Below are 15,781 nucleotides of genomic sequence, written 5' to 3'. Positions count from 1 at the left end.
TAAAACCTCACACCCTCACATGTTACCCACTTTCCCATACACCAAGTTTCACTAGATATTATTTCATGATGCAATTTCTCATGTTGCCTATTATTTCATGATGCAATTTCTCATGTTGCCCCTCCAAGAATCCTGAGAATGGTAGTTTAGGTAAAAAGATAAAGGACCCCTGGATGGTTAAGTCCAGTTGAATTTGACTATGGGGTGTGGTGCTCATCTCCACTTTCAGGCCGAGGGAGCTGGCGTTTGTCCGCAGACAGCTTTTCCGGGTCATGTGTAGGTATACAAATGGCTGCTATACCTAACAGCTCTTTTGCCTTTGCTATCCAGCTCCCCCTACAGCTAAACTGATGGACAACAGCTCTGGCAGCCTTTGGTGCGAAGCCAGTGGTTATCCTGCTCCACACATTGAGTGGTATAAATTGCCTCGCAATCTTCATCCAGACAGGTGAGATAAGTTATAGCATTCCCTACAGTTTCCAGAAGTAACACTACTGAGTTCACTAGGGAAGTTTTTAATCTTTGATCTTTTATTGTGTTTTTAAATATCCTGTTGGAAGCTGCCCAGAGTGGCTGGGAAGGCTCTCCCAGATGGGTAGGGTATAAGTAATAAATTATTATTATTATTATTATTATTTATTGGGTCTGTCCCAAGTAAACGCTGCACTGATCCTAAGGTCAAAGACCTGGCAGTCCAGTGAATCTACCTGAACACAGCTTAATCCTTCATAGAGCAGAATTTAGAAGCTGATAAATAAAGTAACAGATAAAGCAGACAAAATTCTATGAGCATATGGGGTCACAAAGAGTTGGACACAACTAAACGACTAAACAACAACAACATTAATATCTCCATCATCTTTGGCTGTCCGGCAGATGTGACCAAGGTGGAATGCTGCTTATGAAAGACACCAGCCCAGAGATAACGCATGAAATTCCCTTCGGAAGAGTGACATCGAAGAGCATCCTCAAAATTGATGAGATGCTGGACAACGTGACATACTGCTGCCTAGCAGTTAATAACATGGGGAATGGATCCAGTTTCGGTCCATTGGTTCGGTACATAGGTGAGACAAATCTGAGCATCTTGTTCACTAAGAACTAGCGTTTTACCTTTCATCTCACTAAATCCTGGTTGTGGCTGCATTTACGCTAATATAAAGGGGGCTCCTATGTGATTCTGTCCCTTGAGGTTGGCCTGGCACCAGCATTGTACATCGTTTGGCCCCAGGCCTTTCCCCTCTGACAGGCATTTCAAGCACCTCTGGAACAGATGGCTGAATTTGCTGCTTGTGCTTCGTCATTTTTTAATTGTATTCTTGTTATCTGTCCTGAGATCATCTATATTGAAGCATGGGAAAGAAATTACATAAACAAGCAAGCAAACAAATGTCAGAAATGTTGTGCAAGTGTGTGCACCTATACACCCATACGCACTCCTTCTGCCCGAGCTGGAGCAAGCCACAGGACTTTGGATGTGGCAGCGCTTCTGCTGCGCCTTTTCATTCTGCTGCTCCTAGTCAGGGGGTGGGATTGCTCTGTAAATCAGCTTTGCTATCACTAGATATCTGTGTCTTTGTTTTTTATAGCAAAGCAGGGAGGAAGCCAGGTATCTCTCTTGTTCTAATGTTGTGTTTGATCTGATAGCACGGTTCTCATGAATGTTCAAGAACGACTGATGCACTACAAATTTTTATTTTCTTTCCCTCCTGCAGGATCTGAACCCCTGAGCGAATTCCCCAAACCAATTCTTATTGCATGTGCTGGGACAATGTTTTTGCTGCTCCTGTGTATCATCTTCCTATTCTACAAGTATAAACAGGTCAGATGGGTGTTTGTGGTCTGTGTGGAAAGAAAAGTAGACAGGGAAGAGGTTGAAAGCAGCTCTACTGCTGTCACTTCTCATGTCTAAAATGGCTCTCTCTCAAAATGCAGTACAGGAGAAGACCCTGCTGAGGGAAAGATTTTTTAAACCTTAGTGTCATAGTGGCATAAAAATATTCCAAGCTAAATTGTGAAGGGTCATATTGACCCAATTAAACCAAACTACAGCCTTCAAATTTGACAAAACCACATCCTTAATCAAACTGGGACTGTATGCCATGTGTTTGATTTTAGTATGGAGGCCTCATTTAGTAAAATTCATGGGCCTCTTCAAACTTATAACAGTTGCAACATCTATGGAGGAGTCTGCTGGGAGTTTAGCAAGCCAATCCTATGTATGTCTAGTTGACATTTAAGACCCACTAAATTCAGTGAGACTTATTTTCCCAATAATATACTGAAGTGCTAAAATGCTATTGAACAATGCTTTTCTGATGCATGGATCATTTTTCCTTGCAGAAACCAAAGTACCAAGTCCGTTGGAAGATCATTGAGGCCTGTGAGGGAAACAATTACACTTTTATTGATCCCACCCAGCTTCCTTACAATGAGAAGTGGGAATTTCCCAGGAACAACCTGCAATTTGGTGAGGAGCAATCCTTGTACACTTGCTCTGGTAGTAGTAAGTCATCCTGTTTATCTACATTTGTGGAAGGTCCAAATTATTAAACTGATACACAGCAGTTGCATAATACTATCCTGCCTATATGAAGGACTGCACAATTTCCCCCCTCATAATTCTTGGGATTTTGCAGAATGAGCAAAATGGCATCCCATGGCAGCTACTGACTGATAGGTCTCAATGAAAAGATCAGAAAAATCAGAAGCGGAGAAATCTGGGCTACAAATAACTAAGAAATGACATTGAACTGTGCAAGGCACAGAAACTGCTCATGTTGTTGACTGCAAACCTTCTCATAGCCTGCTGTGGCTTATTGAACTTTAGGAGATATTACTTGTCTGCTCTCAAGGATATGTGCATGTGGGACGCACACACAATGATCACTGAATCAGTATCAAAAATCCTCCTCCTGATTCTGTTATGCTTCTAAACTACATATTTGCTTTCATAGGAAAGACCCTTGGAGCTGGAGCTTTTGGAAAGGTGGTTGAGGCCACTGCTTTTGGACTTGGGAAGGAAGATTCTGTCCTGAAGGTGGCTGTGAAAATGCTTAAATGTAAGTGCTGGTTAAAGCAGTCCTTGGCCAGTGCTCACTAGGTAATAATCATTCTAAGGGCCTGCAAATTGAAAACCAGCTCCAACATTGGAATAAATTGGGGGATGATGTAAGTAAGGAGCAAGAAGCAAGTCCTTCTCATGATACTATCTGTATATTTCTATTTAAGAACTGGACATACCGATCCTAGGTGACTAGTTGGGATGGGGAGGTATCAATTCAATGTGCATTTATAGGTGAACTTAACCTAATACGTACTTTATGAAGTAATGTGAAACACAGCTAGTTTTTGAATTGTGCACTTATCTTAATTTCGCAATGGAGTTCTCCAGCCAAGTAATATACACAAAAGTGATTGTATTCTATGTATGTGCATATAAATGCATATATTAATGAAAACAACATACAAAAATGCATTATATTATGGAAACCCGCCTTACAAAAGAAAAGAAGAGTATACATTAGGCAAAGTTGCTTTTGAAAATGTGTGTACAACAAGAGAAATTTGCACAAAAAGGCTGTGCATTTTCACAAGAACCCGCATAAGAGTTTGACTACAACTAGTTTCATTTCTGGTTTCAGCAACAGCCCATACTGATGAGCAAGAAGCCCTCATGTCAGAACTGAAGATCATGAGCCATTTAGGTCACCATGACAACATCGTCAACCTGCTGGGAGCATGTACACATGGAGGTAAGAAGCGGCCCCTGGTGCCACTACAGTCACCACCATTCTCCTTCCGTTGGTTCCATTCTTTTCAGCAACATTTCCCCATAATGGAAGAGTCATAGATTTTCAAGTCAGTATCACAATCACGACAAGAATAAACATTTCTGCTATGAGAATGCTGGCTATTAAGACCTTAAAAGTTACAAGACACAGTCTGTAGGAAATTAGAAGTGGCCTGAATTTGCAGGAACTACCGTATTTTTCGCTCTATAACACGCACCTGACCATAACACGCACATCGTTTTTAGAGGAGGAAAACAAGGAAAAAAATTCTGAATGAAACAGTGGATGTATCATTTTTGTGCTTCATGCTGTGGCCACAGACATGTGATCTGATGGTGAATTTGGGGTAGCTCAATGCAAAGATCCTGAGGATCCATGTGGATCCATGCTTTTTAACCACATTTTTGCACCATTGCAGCCCCAGGCAACAGTGGGTGTGTGATTTTTGGGGGCAGGCTGCTATGTGATCTGATGGTGAATTTGGGGTGGCCCAATGCAAAGATCCTGAGGATCCATGTGGATCCATGCTTTCTAACCACATTTTTGCACCATTGCAGCCCCAGGCAACAGTGGGTGTGTGATTTTTGGGGGGCAGGCTGCTATGTGATCTGATGGTGAATTTGGGGTGGCCCAATGCAAAGATCCTGAGGATCCATGTGGATCCATGCTTTTTAACCACGTTTTTGCACCATTGCAGCCCCAGGCAACAGTGGGTGTGTGATTTTTGGGGGGCAGGCTGCTATGTGATCTGATGGTGAATTTGGGGTGGCCCAATGCAAAGATCCTGAGGATCCATGTGGATCCATGCTTTTTAACCACGTTTTTGCACCATTGCAGCCCCAGGCAACAGTGGGTGTGTGATTTTGGGGGGGCAGGCTGCTATGTGATCTGATGGTGAATTTGGGGTGGCCCAATGCAAAGATCCTGAGGATCCATGTGGATCCATGCTTTGTAACTACATTTTAAGTGGGGAGTGAAGGAAAAACACAGAAGGGACAAGAGAGCGGTGTGCAGAGAAGCAGCTGGCTAAGAAAGCAGGAGAGGGATTTAACGGGAGGGAGGAAAGAAAGGCAAAAGTTTCCCCAAACCGAAGCCAGCTCTCTCTCTCCTCCTGCATGTTTTCTGGCTGCCTGCGAGGAGCACGGAGAGGAATTAGAAGGAAAGACCTCTGCTTTCCCCTCTGCTTGCCTGGACGGGAGGGGATTTGCCTGCTCTTTGTTCCGTTTGAGCAAACACAGCAATGAAACAGAGGAGGGTGGGCAGTAAGACCCTGAGGCAGAATGCAGGAAAGCAACCACTTCCTCTTTTCAGGTTTCCCTCTCCGACACAACGCACGATTGATTTTTGCTGATTTTTGTTCCTGCGCTCCCCTAATCGGCTCCAGGGACCCCCCCACATTCGCTCCATAACACGCACAGACATTTCCCCTTCCTTTTTAGGAGAAAAAATCTGCATGTAATAGAGAGAAAAATACGGTATATTTAGTTGGGATGGAGTGGCGGGAGGAAGACCTCATTTCACAATAGGTGTGCCATTCTCACTTTTTAATCTGCCATCATAGTGCTGCTTCAGACTACTTTCTCTTCGTCCTATTTCACCTGTTTCTGGTTTCATACCTGTCATTCCAACACCTGAGAGTGGAACTACACAGTCAGCAAAATCATGATATTTAGTTTTTGCTATACTGTACCACTTTGGCTTGCAGGTAGAGGAACACATGCTTGAATTTTCCTGGTATAAAAGAATTTCAAAGAGATTTTTAAAGCAAAAAAACCATGCATGTCAGAGTTTTACATGAAGCTTCTCCAGGTGGCTTTCTATCTGTAGGAAATCATTTTACAGGAACAGAGCGTTCAATTCCCCCCTCCCCCCTCTGAAATGGTGCTGTCCAGCAAGAACCATGTCACGTGATTCTACTGATTACATAACTTGCCTTTGAGAGCAAAACTACACTTTACATTCCACTTAGGAATTACTTTCCCCTGCTTGGTTTGTTGTTGTTGTTTTTTAAGCCCAGATCAGTCTTGATAAACCACAATCCAGTCACAATCTGACTGCAGGAAAAGCAAGAGATAGTGTTTCTCTTGCGACAGCTTTCTGCTCATAATTCTTTCATCCATGATGCTTGTCTACCTGCAAGGGGGGGGGGGCAGCTTGAATAGGTAATTTTGAGTGGTAAAGAAATCTGGAGGGAATGGGGTGATGCACATCCTGATTTGAGTTAAAAACAATGTGGAAGCCCTGTGTGGCACTGCTACAAAAACCAAAATCCTTTAAACTTAAATAGTGTTGATCAGTCAAACTAAGCTGCTACCTAGCAGAAACAGAGTACAATGATGCTACTTTCTGATCAGGTTTATTTTTTGTCTTTTTCAGGCCCTGTATTTGTCATCACTGAGTATTGTCCTTATGGGGACTTGCTGAATTTCCTGCGAAAGAAAGCAGAGTGTCTCATAATCCAGGATTTAACATTTGAGTCTTCTCTTGATAGCATGGCAGCAGACTATAAAAATATGTACCTTGGGAAGAAATACGTCCGGAGGTAAGAATCCAAATTCAACAGAGGGCTAAAACCCAACAGAATTAGGGCAAATTTCCAACCTAGCATACCTTTACAATACAGTCCTCATCTGAGAAGTCAATGAGAGCAAGAGTAATTTTGCTAAGCTTTCATGACTGGGGTTTGTACACAAGGTAATTAGCTCATGTTTCATATAGTGTGAGAGATAGCGGCTACATGATCTGAGCACTGCATTCTAGGAACCAGACAAAATGACCAAGGGCCTCCCATGTTTCTGTCCAATGGAATGGCCTACTTTATCTTTAAAATGGCTTTGTGGCATGAAGGAAGTTGACCAGAAGCTTTATTTACAGATAATAAAGGCTGGTACCCACATTCTTCAGCACCTTCCATCCCACATACAACTGCTCTCCCTTCTTGAAATGCCACAACACACAGGAGATAAGCTCAAGAAATATAGTGCTTGTTAGAAAGAGACAAAGGGATTGATGCCTCGTGCCAGGATGCCTGCCAATCATTCTTATTTTTCGCTTACATTCATGGGCTTTGTCCCACCCTAAACAAATTCCTCACTTACACCATTTCAAATAATGACATACTTAATGTTATTAGCAATGTGTTAATATGCGAGGAAGTCCCTACAGCGTTTTTTTTAAAGGACACTGAGAAAGCATTTGATAGAGTTGAGAAGCCCCATTTGAAGTTTTTAATAGATTTGGGGGAGCAGTTTGTTATACGACTTTAAAGTTTTAATGATGCATCTAAAGCTAAGTTCATGATGATAGCCAACATCAATTGGACTGGAACTTAAAATAATAGATTTGCACCTTTAGCGCTCCTCCATTATCTACAAGATCTCTTATTCAGGGTGCGAGATTTGATGCAGAGATTAGATTGTTAATAAATTTTTCTTTCTCTGTTTCCATTGATGCAGTGACAGTGGAATCGGTACCCAGTGTTTGGACAGTTATTTGGAAATGAAACCAGTAACAGGATCAGGCTCTATGCCACCAAACGGTAAATAAGCAAGGAATGATGCTTTCAATTATTATTTTCAGAGGAGGTAGTTCCTGCTGCTGAGGTTTTCAGTTTTTGCCAGTATTTTTTTATGATGGTTTGTTTATTACATTAAAATAATAGTAACAGAAGCGAGCTCAATGTAGCATCTCCTTTCTTTTCACAATAGCCCTTACAGGTTGGACTGAGAGATGTATAAAAATGTCTGCTGACACCATCCAACATTGGCACAATTTGTGTATTATCCCTATGTTCATTGCATCCTAAACTTTTACACTAGACTTTGATTGTCCACTATTACAGCTGCCTGAATGTGCATAGTTTTCAGGATCATGACCCTTATTGTGCCAAAATTCAAATAAATTAGTCAGAATGTGAATTATTATGGGGAACTACATTTTTAGATATGCAGCTTTTAATTAATCACCATGAAATCCTGTAAGGGCAGATTCTAATTTTATTTATTAAATTTGCGATTCTAAATGCAGAATTTGAACACCAATTAACAGAATGATATATTGCTTTTTGTAACTGGAACTCAGCTCCCATGTACAAAGATCACATGAGCAGCATTGCTAAGCACATCTATGTGCATAAAATAGGAATTGCAGCTCTTGCATGGAAAATAAATGCAAACAAATGCTCAGTCCATTCATATTTCCCACTTCAGTATATTCTGCAACAACAACTACACACATCATTACATAGGTTAGCATCATAAATGACATGTGCATAAATTTTGTGCTGAACAAAGCAGTCCTGTTAGTTGTAGGGACTGGGAACAGCTTGCACATATAATCCAATTGTATTGAACAAATAGAACTGGGCCACTAATTCTGTTCCTACTAGCAGACTTCCAGTTCAATCATAGTCAAAAGTAAGCTCATCCAAGTTCAGTGGGACTTAAATCTTAGGGAAGTGTTACAACCTTCATTGTACACTGGAAGTTTCAAATTCAAGTGGTCGCTCTTTTTTTCCCTCAATATGCTTACCTGTTAACCATGGTTCCGTGTTACTGTTCCCATTTCTAGACTTCATTCATCTCCCTATATTGGAGATATGGTTCAGTTAGCTTGAACATTGACTTCATCCTGTGGTAGAGTTGCCCTTTGTTGATCACCATGAGTTTTCCCCATTCCAGGGAGGAGCTCAGTGTCAGGAAAGGACATGGACGGCCATCCTCTTGACCTGTACGACTTGCTGCATTTCTCCAACCAGGTGGCCCAGGGAATGGCTTTCCTTGCTTCAAAAAACGTGAGTGCACGCTCCCCTGAACATAGTTCTCTTTAGAAAATGTTTTCAGGATCAGTTATGCAGAAACCAAGGTGCCATTTTCCATTACTATGCAGGAAACTGACTTGCATCCCAGACAAAAGGCCTTGGCCCAACTTTTACTCTACATATGTGCAGCAGTTGGAACCCCACCCTGCTCTGTACTAAGTATATCCTGCATGCTACCCTTGAATAATGAACGTATAGGGCTGAAGTCTGAAAGAAACAAAAGAACATCCCCAAAACTAAGGCTTAGTTCTCAGTGAGGTGGTAAGCCTGTGTCAAGGCTGTACCATTTCATACCGTTGGTATGGGTTCACGTGATTGAATGTTTATTAAAATAAATCCCATATAACGCCCACCCACTGACTCCCAAAAAAACTTACTAGTATGGCAGTGAGAGGGCTAAGTTCCCTTTCCCCCAGCAGCTAGTTTTCTGTGTGGAAGGTTGTTGTGAACATGGAGGAACATTCAAATGTGTGAGGTAGTCTAAAGTATTTCTTAGATTAAGAACCTGCTTTTGTACAAGAGAAATTTATTATTACAGCATCATAAATATATTATTATTATTATTTTGCATTTTTAATGAATTCCATATCAAACAAAACTTAAAACTAAAACGATGCTAACAGAAGAGGATCTCTAAAGTAAATAAGAAGTGGCATTGTTAACATAGCAAAGAATTATTCCTTAACTGACTTCCCATCCCCTTTCCATGGTTCTTCTTATCTCCTCTTTTTCTCGCGTTGTCTTGGTTCGCCCTATCACAACTACTTTTGTAAACTTAGGCTATCTTTTACAATGCTGGAAATCTTACCATCCTGCTAAGCTGATTGTTTGATTATAATACTTTTCCATATAGGCAATTAATAGTATCCAGTCCTCCTTAAATACTTATGGCTTTTGATAGAAAGGAATCCAGGTGTATGTGTATATCTCCCTATATGGTGAGAAACCATTTCTCTGCCCAGGGCTGATTTCTCATGGGGATCATCTGTCAGGAGGGAAAGATGCTAGCAAGTGGGGCACTCCTTCCCCTTTGATTGCCCTTCCTTGCCCCTTGCATGAAATTAGGGGTGGGAATTTGTGCTGCCTACCCCAATCTGTTCCTGCCAACCTAGCAGTTTGAAAGCACGTCCAAAGTGCAAGTAGATAAATAGGTACCGCTGCGGCGGGAAGGTAAACGGTGTTTCCGTGCGTTGCTCTGGTTCGCCAGAAGCGGCTTAGTCATGCTGGCCACATGACCCGGAAGCTGTACGCCGGCTTCCTCGGCCAATAAAGCGAGATGAGCGCCGCAACCCCAGAGTCGGCCACGACTGGACCTAATGGTCAGGGGTCCCTTTACCTTTACCTTTTGCCCCAATCTGTACCTGCGTATTCATATGGATGCTGTACAATAACATGAACTATATTTTTCAGCTTGTGTAGTCCCCTCTTCTCCAACCAGTAGAAGTATTACCATTTTTAAACATATTTTTCTATCTGAATGTTCACATTTGTTTAGTGGTTTGAGCCCAAAGCTATAGATTTACAAGATTTAGGGTGTTCTTTATGCCTCCCATTCCAGGAATAAGGAACTGAAAGTGACGGTTGGGGCTTCTGACCCACCATGTTATAAATATAATTAGTGAGCGCAATCTCACTGGCTGCTCATCACAGCACAGATTGTACTGTGCTGCAGACACAGACTTCCACAAAAGGGTACCTCCCTACCTTTTAAGCTTGTACAGCAAGGAGATTGTGTAAGAGCTATAGACTCCATATGTGGCTTTCTATAGCTTGAAAAGGTTTTACAACCATTACAAAATTAATGCTGTTGGAGTGTTTAACCTTGACATTACAGGAAAGGGAAACATGGGCTATAATTATCCAATTACCTGGATGCCCTGAGCACTAAGGCTTTAACCTAAATCAATGCAAATGATTTTCAAGGCTGATTCAGGCATGACTACTTCTGTAGTGGCTTAATGAAATGGTTAGTTTTGTCAGGTGCTCTATTCTTTGTGGAGGTGGCAGCACAGTCTCACAACCAGTCTTTTACATAATCCAGAATGCGGCAGCTAGACTGGTGACCACATAACACCGGTTCTGAGAGATCTGCATTGGCTCCCAGTACGTTTCCGAGCACGATTCAAAGTGTTGGTGTTGACCTTTAAAGCCCTAAACGGCCTCGGTCCTGCATACCTGAAGGAGCGTCTCCACCCCCATCGTTCAGCCCGGACACTGAGATCCAGCGCCGAGAGCCTTCTGGCGGTTCCCTCATTGCGAGAAGTGAGGCTACAGGGAACCAGACAGAGGGCCTTCTCGGTAGTGGCGCCTGCCCTGTGGAACGCCCTCCCATCAGATGTCAAAGAGATAAATAATTACCTGACATTCAGAAGACATCTTAAGGCAGCCCTGTTCAGGGAAGTTTTTAATATGTAACGCTGTACTGTTTTTAACACTGATTGGGAGCCGCCCAGAGTGGCTGGGGAAACTCAGCCAGATGGGCAGGGTATAAATAATAAATAATTATTATTAAAATTATTATGCTGTGTCAAAAGTACAGCGTCTTCCTACCTGTATCACCAATGGCTGGAAGCTCATACTAACTACTGGAGTTCCATAGGGGACCAGTGGAGTGAGAATAAGAAAGCCAAAACAAATACTCTAGCCCAGCTGTTTCCAAGCCTTAAGATATTTTTGACAATAGCTCTCATCAGCCCTGGCTGTTGACTATGCTGGCTAGAGCTTATGGAAGTTGTAGATCAAAACATCTGGATGACATGAAAGCAACTGTAGCCTGTAGTCTCACTAATCCAGCCCGGATGTCTGCATTGTGCTGCTGGTCACCAGGAGGAACAGGTACAAGCACAAACTGGGTTGAGTCATGCTCAACCTGTATTTCTCTATGGCCGTATGTTGAAATAAGTCAGGAAGATCAAGAAAAACTGATATGCCATTTCTCACCCTTGCTATCTGTTTAATCTAGTGCATCCACAGAGATTTGGCAGCAAGAAATGTGCTAGTGGCTGATGGACGGGTGGCCAAGATCTGCGACTTTGGCCTGGCCAGAGACATCATGAACGATGCTAACTATGTTGTTAAAGGCAATGTAAGTAACGGGGATGGCAAAATGCGCACTGGGTACACAGGAAACTGATTTACAGTCAGACCATTGATTCCTCTACTGCTGACAGTAGCTTTCTGGGGTTTTGAACACTGATCTCTTCTACCCTCACCTGGAAATGTTGGGGTCACAAACATGGGAAATTTTTGAGTGTGTGTGTTCTTTGTCAGCGGGACAAGTGCTGCTGCATGTAAATTCTGGCAGAGGCTACTGAGCAAAATCTGGTGGAAAGAAGTGGCACAATATCTGTATATCACAGGCTGTTTCCTCTCTAAATAAAATATTTTTTAATTCCAGGCTCGCCTGCCAGTGAAGTGGATGGCACCCGAGAGCATCTTTGAATGTGTCTACACAGTACAGAGTGATGTGTGGTCTTACGGCATCCTTCTCTGGGAGATATTCTCCCTAGGTAGGCAATGATGCGTTTGTCCATCCCCAATTTTCTGTATGGAAAGGCTTTAGATCAGAAATGGGGCTTGGGAGAAAGCATAATTTGAAAACTGGGTCACAACTGACTGTAGCGCTGATTCTTCAACGCCATACATTGCCATAAGAAACCTCAGGCCTTTGGAGAAAGGTCATACTAGACTACTTAAAAGTTTGGCTGGCACCAGAAATTGGGGGATGACCTCAGGTACTTAACAGGGCCCAGATCCATAGAGAGCCAATGCCACCATCTTGGCTTTCACTTGATGTAGGGCCTGCCCTAGTCAGAGGCACTACATGCTACAGTACTTCTGACTTTTGCAGCAGAGTACCAAAATCGCTTCAATAACCCAAAGGCCTCTAGAGTTACACACCTACTCCCCCAACTTTTCCTCACTATTCACCAGTCATTGCTTCCTGCCAACCTAGCAGTTTGAAAGCACATCAAAGTGCAAGTAGATAAATAGATACCACTCCGGCGGGAAGGTAAACGGCGTTTCCATGCGCTGCTCTGGTTCGCCAGAAGTGGCTTAGTCATGCTTCCTTGGCCAGCTTCCTTGGCCAATAAAGCGAGATGAGCACCACAACCCCAGAGTCGGCCACGACTGGACCTAATGGTCAGAGGTCCCTTTACCTTTACCAAAATGGCTTCGATAATCCAAAGGCCTCTAGAGTTACACACCTACTAACCCGACTTTTTCTCCCTATTCACCAGCCATTGCTTCAGCACTCCCACACAGTTAGGGAGTTCACGTAGCATTGCCTTCAGCCTCTTAGATATTGACCTAAGAATCAGGAGCCAGTCCTGTAGGAAAGCAACATGAGCACAGCATGGTGACCGTAGTGTGTTGTGCTTCTTCTTATCACTATAGGCAGGAGCCCTTATCCTGGCATGAAAGTGAACAGCAAGTTTTACAGCCTGGTAAAACAAGGATACCATATGGGCAGACCTGAGTTTGCACCAGAGGATATGTAAGTAAACGGATTTCAGAAATCTCCACTGTAACTGGGCGACACACACGAGCATTACAAGGAAGCGACGGAAGTTCGTTCCAGAGTGTCACTGACATTTTCTGTGATGAGCATACTCCATGTTGCTGCTGTAATTCCACCAAGGTGTTTCAGATGCATTTCACAGCTCACAAAGTTGTGTTCGGTGACAGGCCAAGATTTAGGCACTTTAGTAACAAACATTCTTCTAGCCACATGAGAACTGCTTACCTGTGACAGGACTGCATGCACTGGCAGAATGTCAGAAGTTACCCAACCATGTGGGCAGGGCTCCTTCAAGCGCTCCTCTTAAGGCTTAGTTTCCAGAGCCTTGATTAAATTGGTTGCCCTTCTCTGCACCCATTCCAGCTTGTCAACATCCTTCTTAAACTGTGGTGCCCAGAACTGGGCACAGTATTCCAGGTGTGGTCTGCCCAAGGCAGAATAGAGTGGTATTATTACTTCCCTTGATCTGAACAATATACTTCTGTTGTTGAATCCTAGAATAGCGTTAGCTTTTTTTGCTGCTACATCACACTGTTGACTCATGTTAAGCTTGTTAATCACAGCAACCTTTTCTAAATGCTCACAGACCAATAGTTGAATTATTTGTTCTCTGGTATTGATGTCCAGCTCACCGGTCAGTAGTTACCTGGGGTTTCCTCCCCCCCCCCTTTTGAAGATGGGGACATTCGCCCACCTCCAATCTGTAGGGACCTCACCTGTTCTCCAAGAATTCTCAAAGATAATAGATAAAGGTTCTGAAATTACATCCTCAAACTCCTTTAGTAGCTTTGGATGCAGTTCATCAGGCCCTGGAGATTTGAAGTCATTTAGAGTAGTTAGGTGTTTCCTTAATACCTCTTTTCCTATCTTGGGCAGCAGCTCCCTCCTTACAACACTTATTCTGTTGTCACCAAGTCGGGCATCATTATAGGATCTGCATTTAGCCCTTGGGAATGATCACAGACTTGTAATTATTTCAGTTGCTTTTACACAGAATACCACAAGTTGCTGCTGAATGGGTAATATGCAGATTCCTCCCCCCTCCAATCCAGGTACAACATCATGACTGCATGCTGGAACATGGAGCCCACTCAGCGGCCGACCTTCAGTCAGATTTCCACTTTCCTTCAGAAGCAACTGGATACCAGTAAGGAACAGGTGAGATGCTAAAATTACTAGTAAAAAAGCAAGGTGAAGGTAGTTCATACCTGAAAGATCTGTATCTTTAGTAATTGTGTCTTTCCTTATATTTTCACATAAATGCATTTGTATTATGTCGGGTAGAAACTGCACCCCCCTAAAAATATTATGGGATTTCTCATACTACTTCATTATTTGCAGAACGTTTGTTACCCCTCCCCCCCTTCCCCTCAAGGAATAGATTGCACTATATAAATTACACTGGCCACAGTATATAATCCAATTCCCACCCAGATTAGATTTAACCCATTGACCTAATTGGTCAGGGATAAGGATCTTGTGATCCTCCATTAATTGTGGACTACCACTCCCAGTATCCCTGAGCATTGGCCATATTGGAGTCCAGCAACATCTGGAGAGCTGCAAGCTACCCATCTCAGATCTAGCCATCCTACACAGTCATATAGAGTTGGGACCACATGGGTAATCTAATCCACATGGGGCCCTTTCACCCAACATGGGGCTTAAACCCACAACCCTGAGATTGAAAGTCTCATGCTCTGCTGACTGAGCTATCCCAGCAGGATGTCAAGACTGGCATCAAATAGCAGAACAGGGGTGAGGAATAGGATGCAGCCAGCAGACCACATCCACATCTCTGTCAGGTGGGCAGGGCCACCCATTTGTGAGTCCCTTTACGTCTTATGTAGGGACGCGGGTGGCGCTGTGGGTAAAACCTCAGCGCCTAGGACTTGCCAATCGCATGGTCGGCGGTTCGAATCCCCGCGGCGGGGTGAGCTCCTGTCGTTCAGTCCCAGCTCCTGCCTACCTAGCAGTTCGAAAGCACCCTTAAGTGCAAGTAGATAAATAGGTACCACTTTATAGCGGGAAGGTAAACGGCGTTTCCGTGTGCTGCGCTGGTGCTGGCTCGCCAGAGTAGCTTCGTCACGCTGGCCACGTGACCCGGAAGTGTCTTCGGACAGTGCTGGCTCCCGGCCTCTAGAGTGAGATGAGCGCACAACCCTAGAGTCTGTCAAGACTGGCCCGTACGGGCAGGGGTACCTTTACTACCTTTACCTTACATCTTATGACAGGGGACTGAAACTTTAGGCCACTGTTGCAAAGGAAGGAACAATTACCAGTTCCCTTTCACTTGCGGCTTGCTGGGGGGGGGGGTTGGGGAAGTTTCCTGCAAGTCCAGGAAAAGTGGGCACGCCAATCTCAGAAGTCTGCCAGGTCTAATCAGGTCTGTGAGAGAGGTTCCCCAGCTCCATAGCAGAGTTCCCACATTGCTGAACATACACTAAAATGGCACTTGTCGCTGGCAAAATCAAAAGGGGATTAATGCCGTGTTCAGGTGTTTGGAAGCCATGATAATACATGAGAAGCTGTAAAAAGCAGCTGTCTCCCAGTGACCATTGCAGTCACCTTCCAAGTCATGGACGGCAACTTTGTGAAGGGGGGGGGTGTCCTTCCTTCGTGGAGGGCTTCCCACACATTTTTTAA

General features: G+C 43.5%; 1 protein-coding gene across 1 annotated transcript in view; it reads left to right on the top strand.

Annotated features, from left to right (window-relative positions):
- The window catches only part of CSF1R (colony stimulating factor 1 receptor), a 38,033-nt gene that overhangs the window by 19,389 nt on the left and 2,863 nt on the right, over positions 1 to 15,781 (top strand). The window contains exons 8-20 of the mRNA XM_028718275.2: positions 331 to 448; positions 877 to 1,067; positions 1,716 to 1,822; positions 2,344 to 2,470; positions 2,958 to 3,062; positions 3,645 to 3,755; positions 6,171 to 6,336; positions 7,250 to 7,332; positions 8,474 to 8,586; positions 11,576 to 11,698; positions 12,011 to 12,122; positions 13,012 to 13,111; positions 14,188 to 14,293. Of these exons, the coding sequence (XP_028574108.2) occupies positions 331 to 448; positions 877 to 1,067; positions 1,716 to 1,822; positions 2,344 to 2,470; positions 2,958 to 3,062; positions 3,645 to 3,755; positions 6,171 to 6,336; positions 7,250 to 7,332; positions 8,474 to 8,586; positions 11,576 to 11,698; positions 12,011 to 12,122; positions 13,012 to 13,111; positions 14,188 to 14,293 (1,562 nt within the window). The remainder of the gene's footprint in view (positions 1 to 330; positions 449 to 876; positions 1,068 to 1,715; positions 1,823 to 2,343; positions 2,471 to 2,957; positions 3,063 to 3,644; positions 3,756 to 6,170; positions 6,337 to 7,249; positions 7,333 to 8,473; positions 8,587 to 11,575; positions 11,699 to 12,010; positions 12,123 to 13,011; positions 13,112 to 14,187; positions 14,294 to 15,781) is intronic.

The sequence above is a fragment of the Podarcis muralis genome, chromosome 2 (genome assembly GCF_964188315.1).
Source record: "Podarcis muralis chromosome 2, rPodMur119.hap1.1, whole genome shotgun sequence".
Taxonomy (NCBI): Eukaryota; Metazoa; Chordata; class Lepidosauria; order Squamata; family Lacertidae; genus Podarcis; species Podarcis muralis.
The sequence above is the reverse complement of the archived record's forward strand: the minus strand, read 5'-3'. Positions and strand labels throughout refer to the sequence as shown.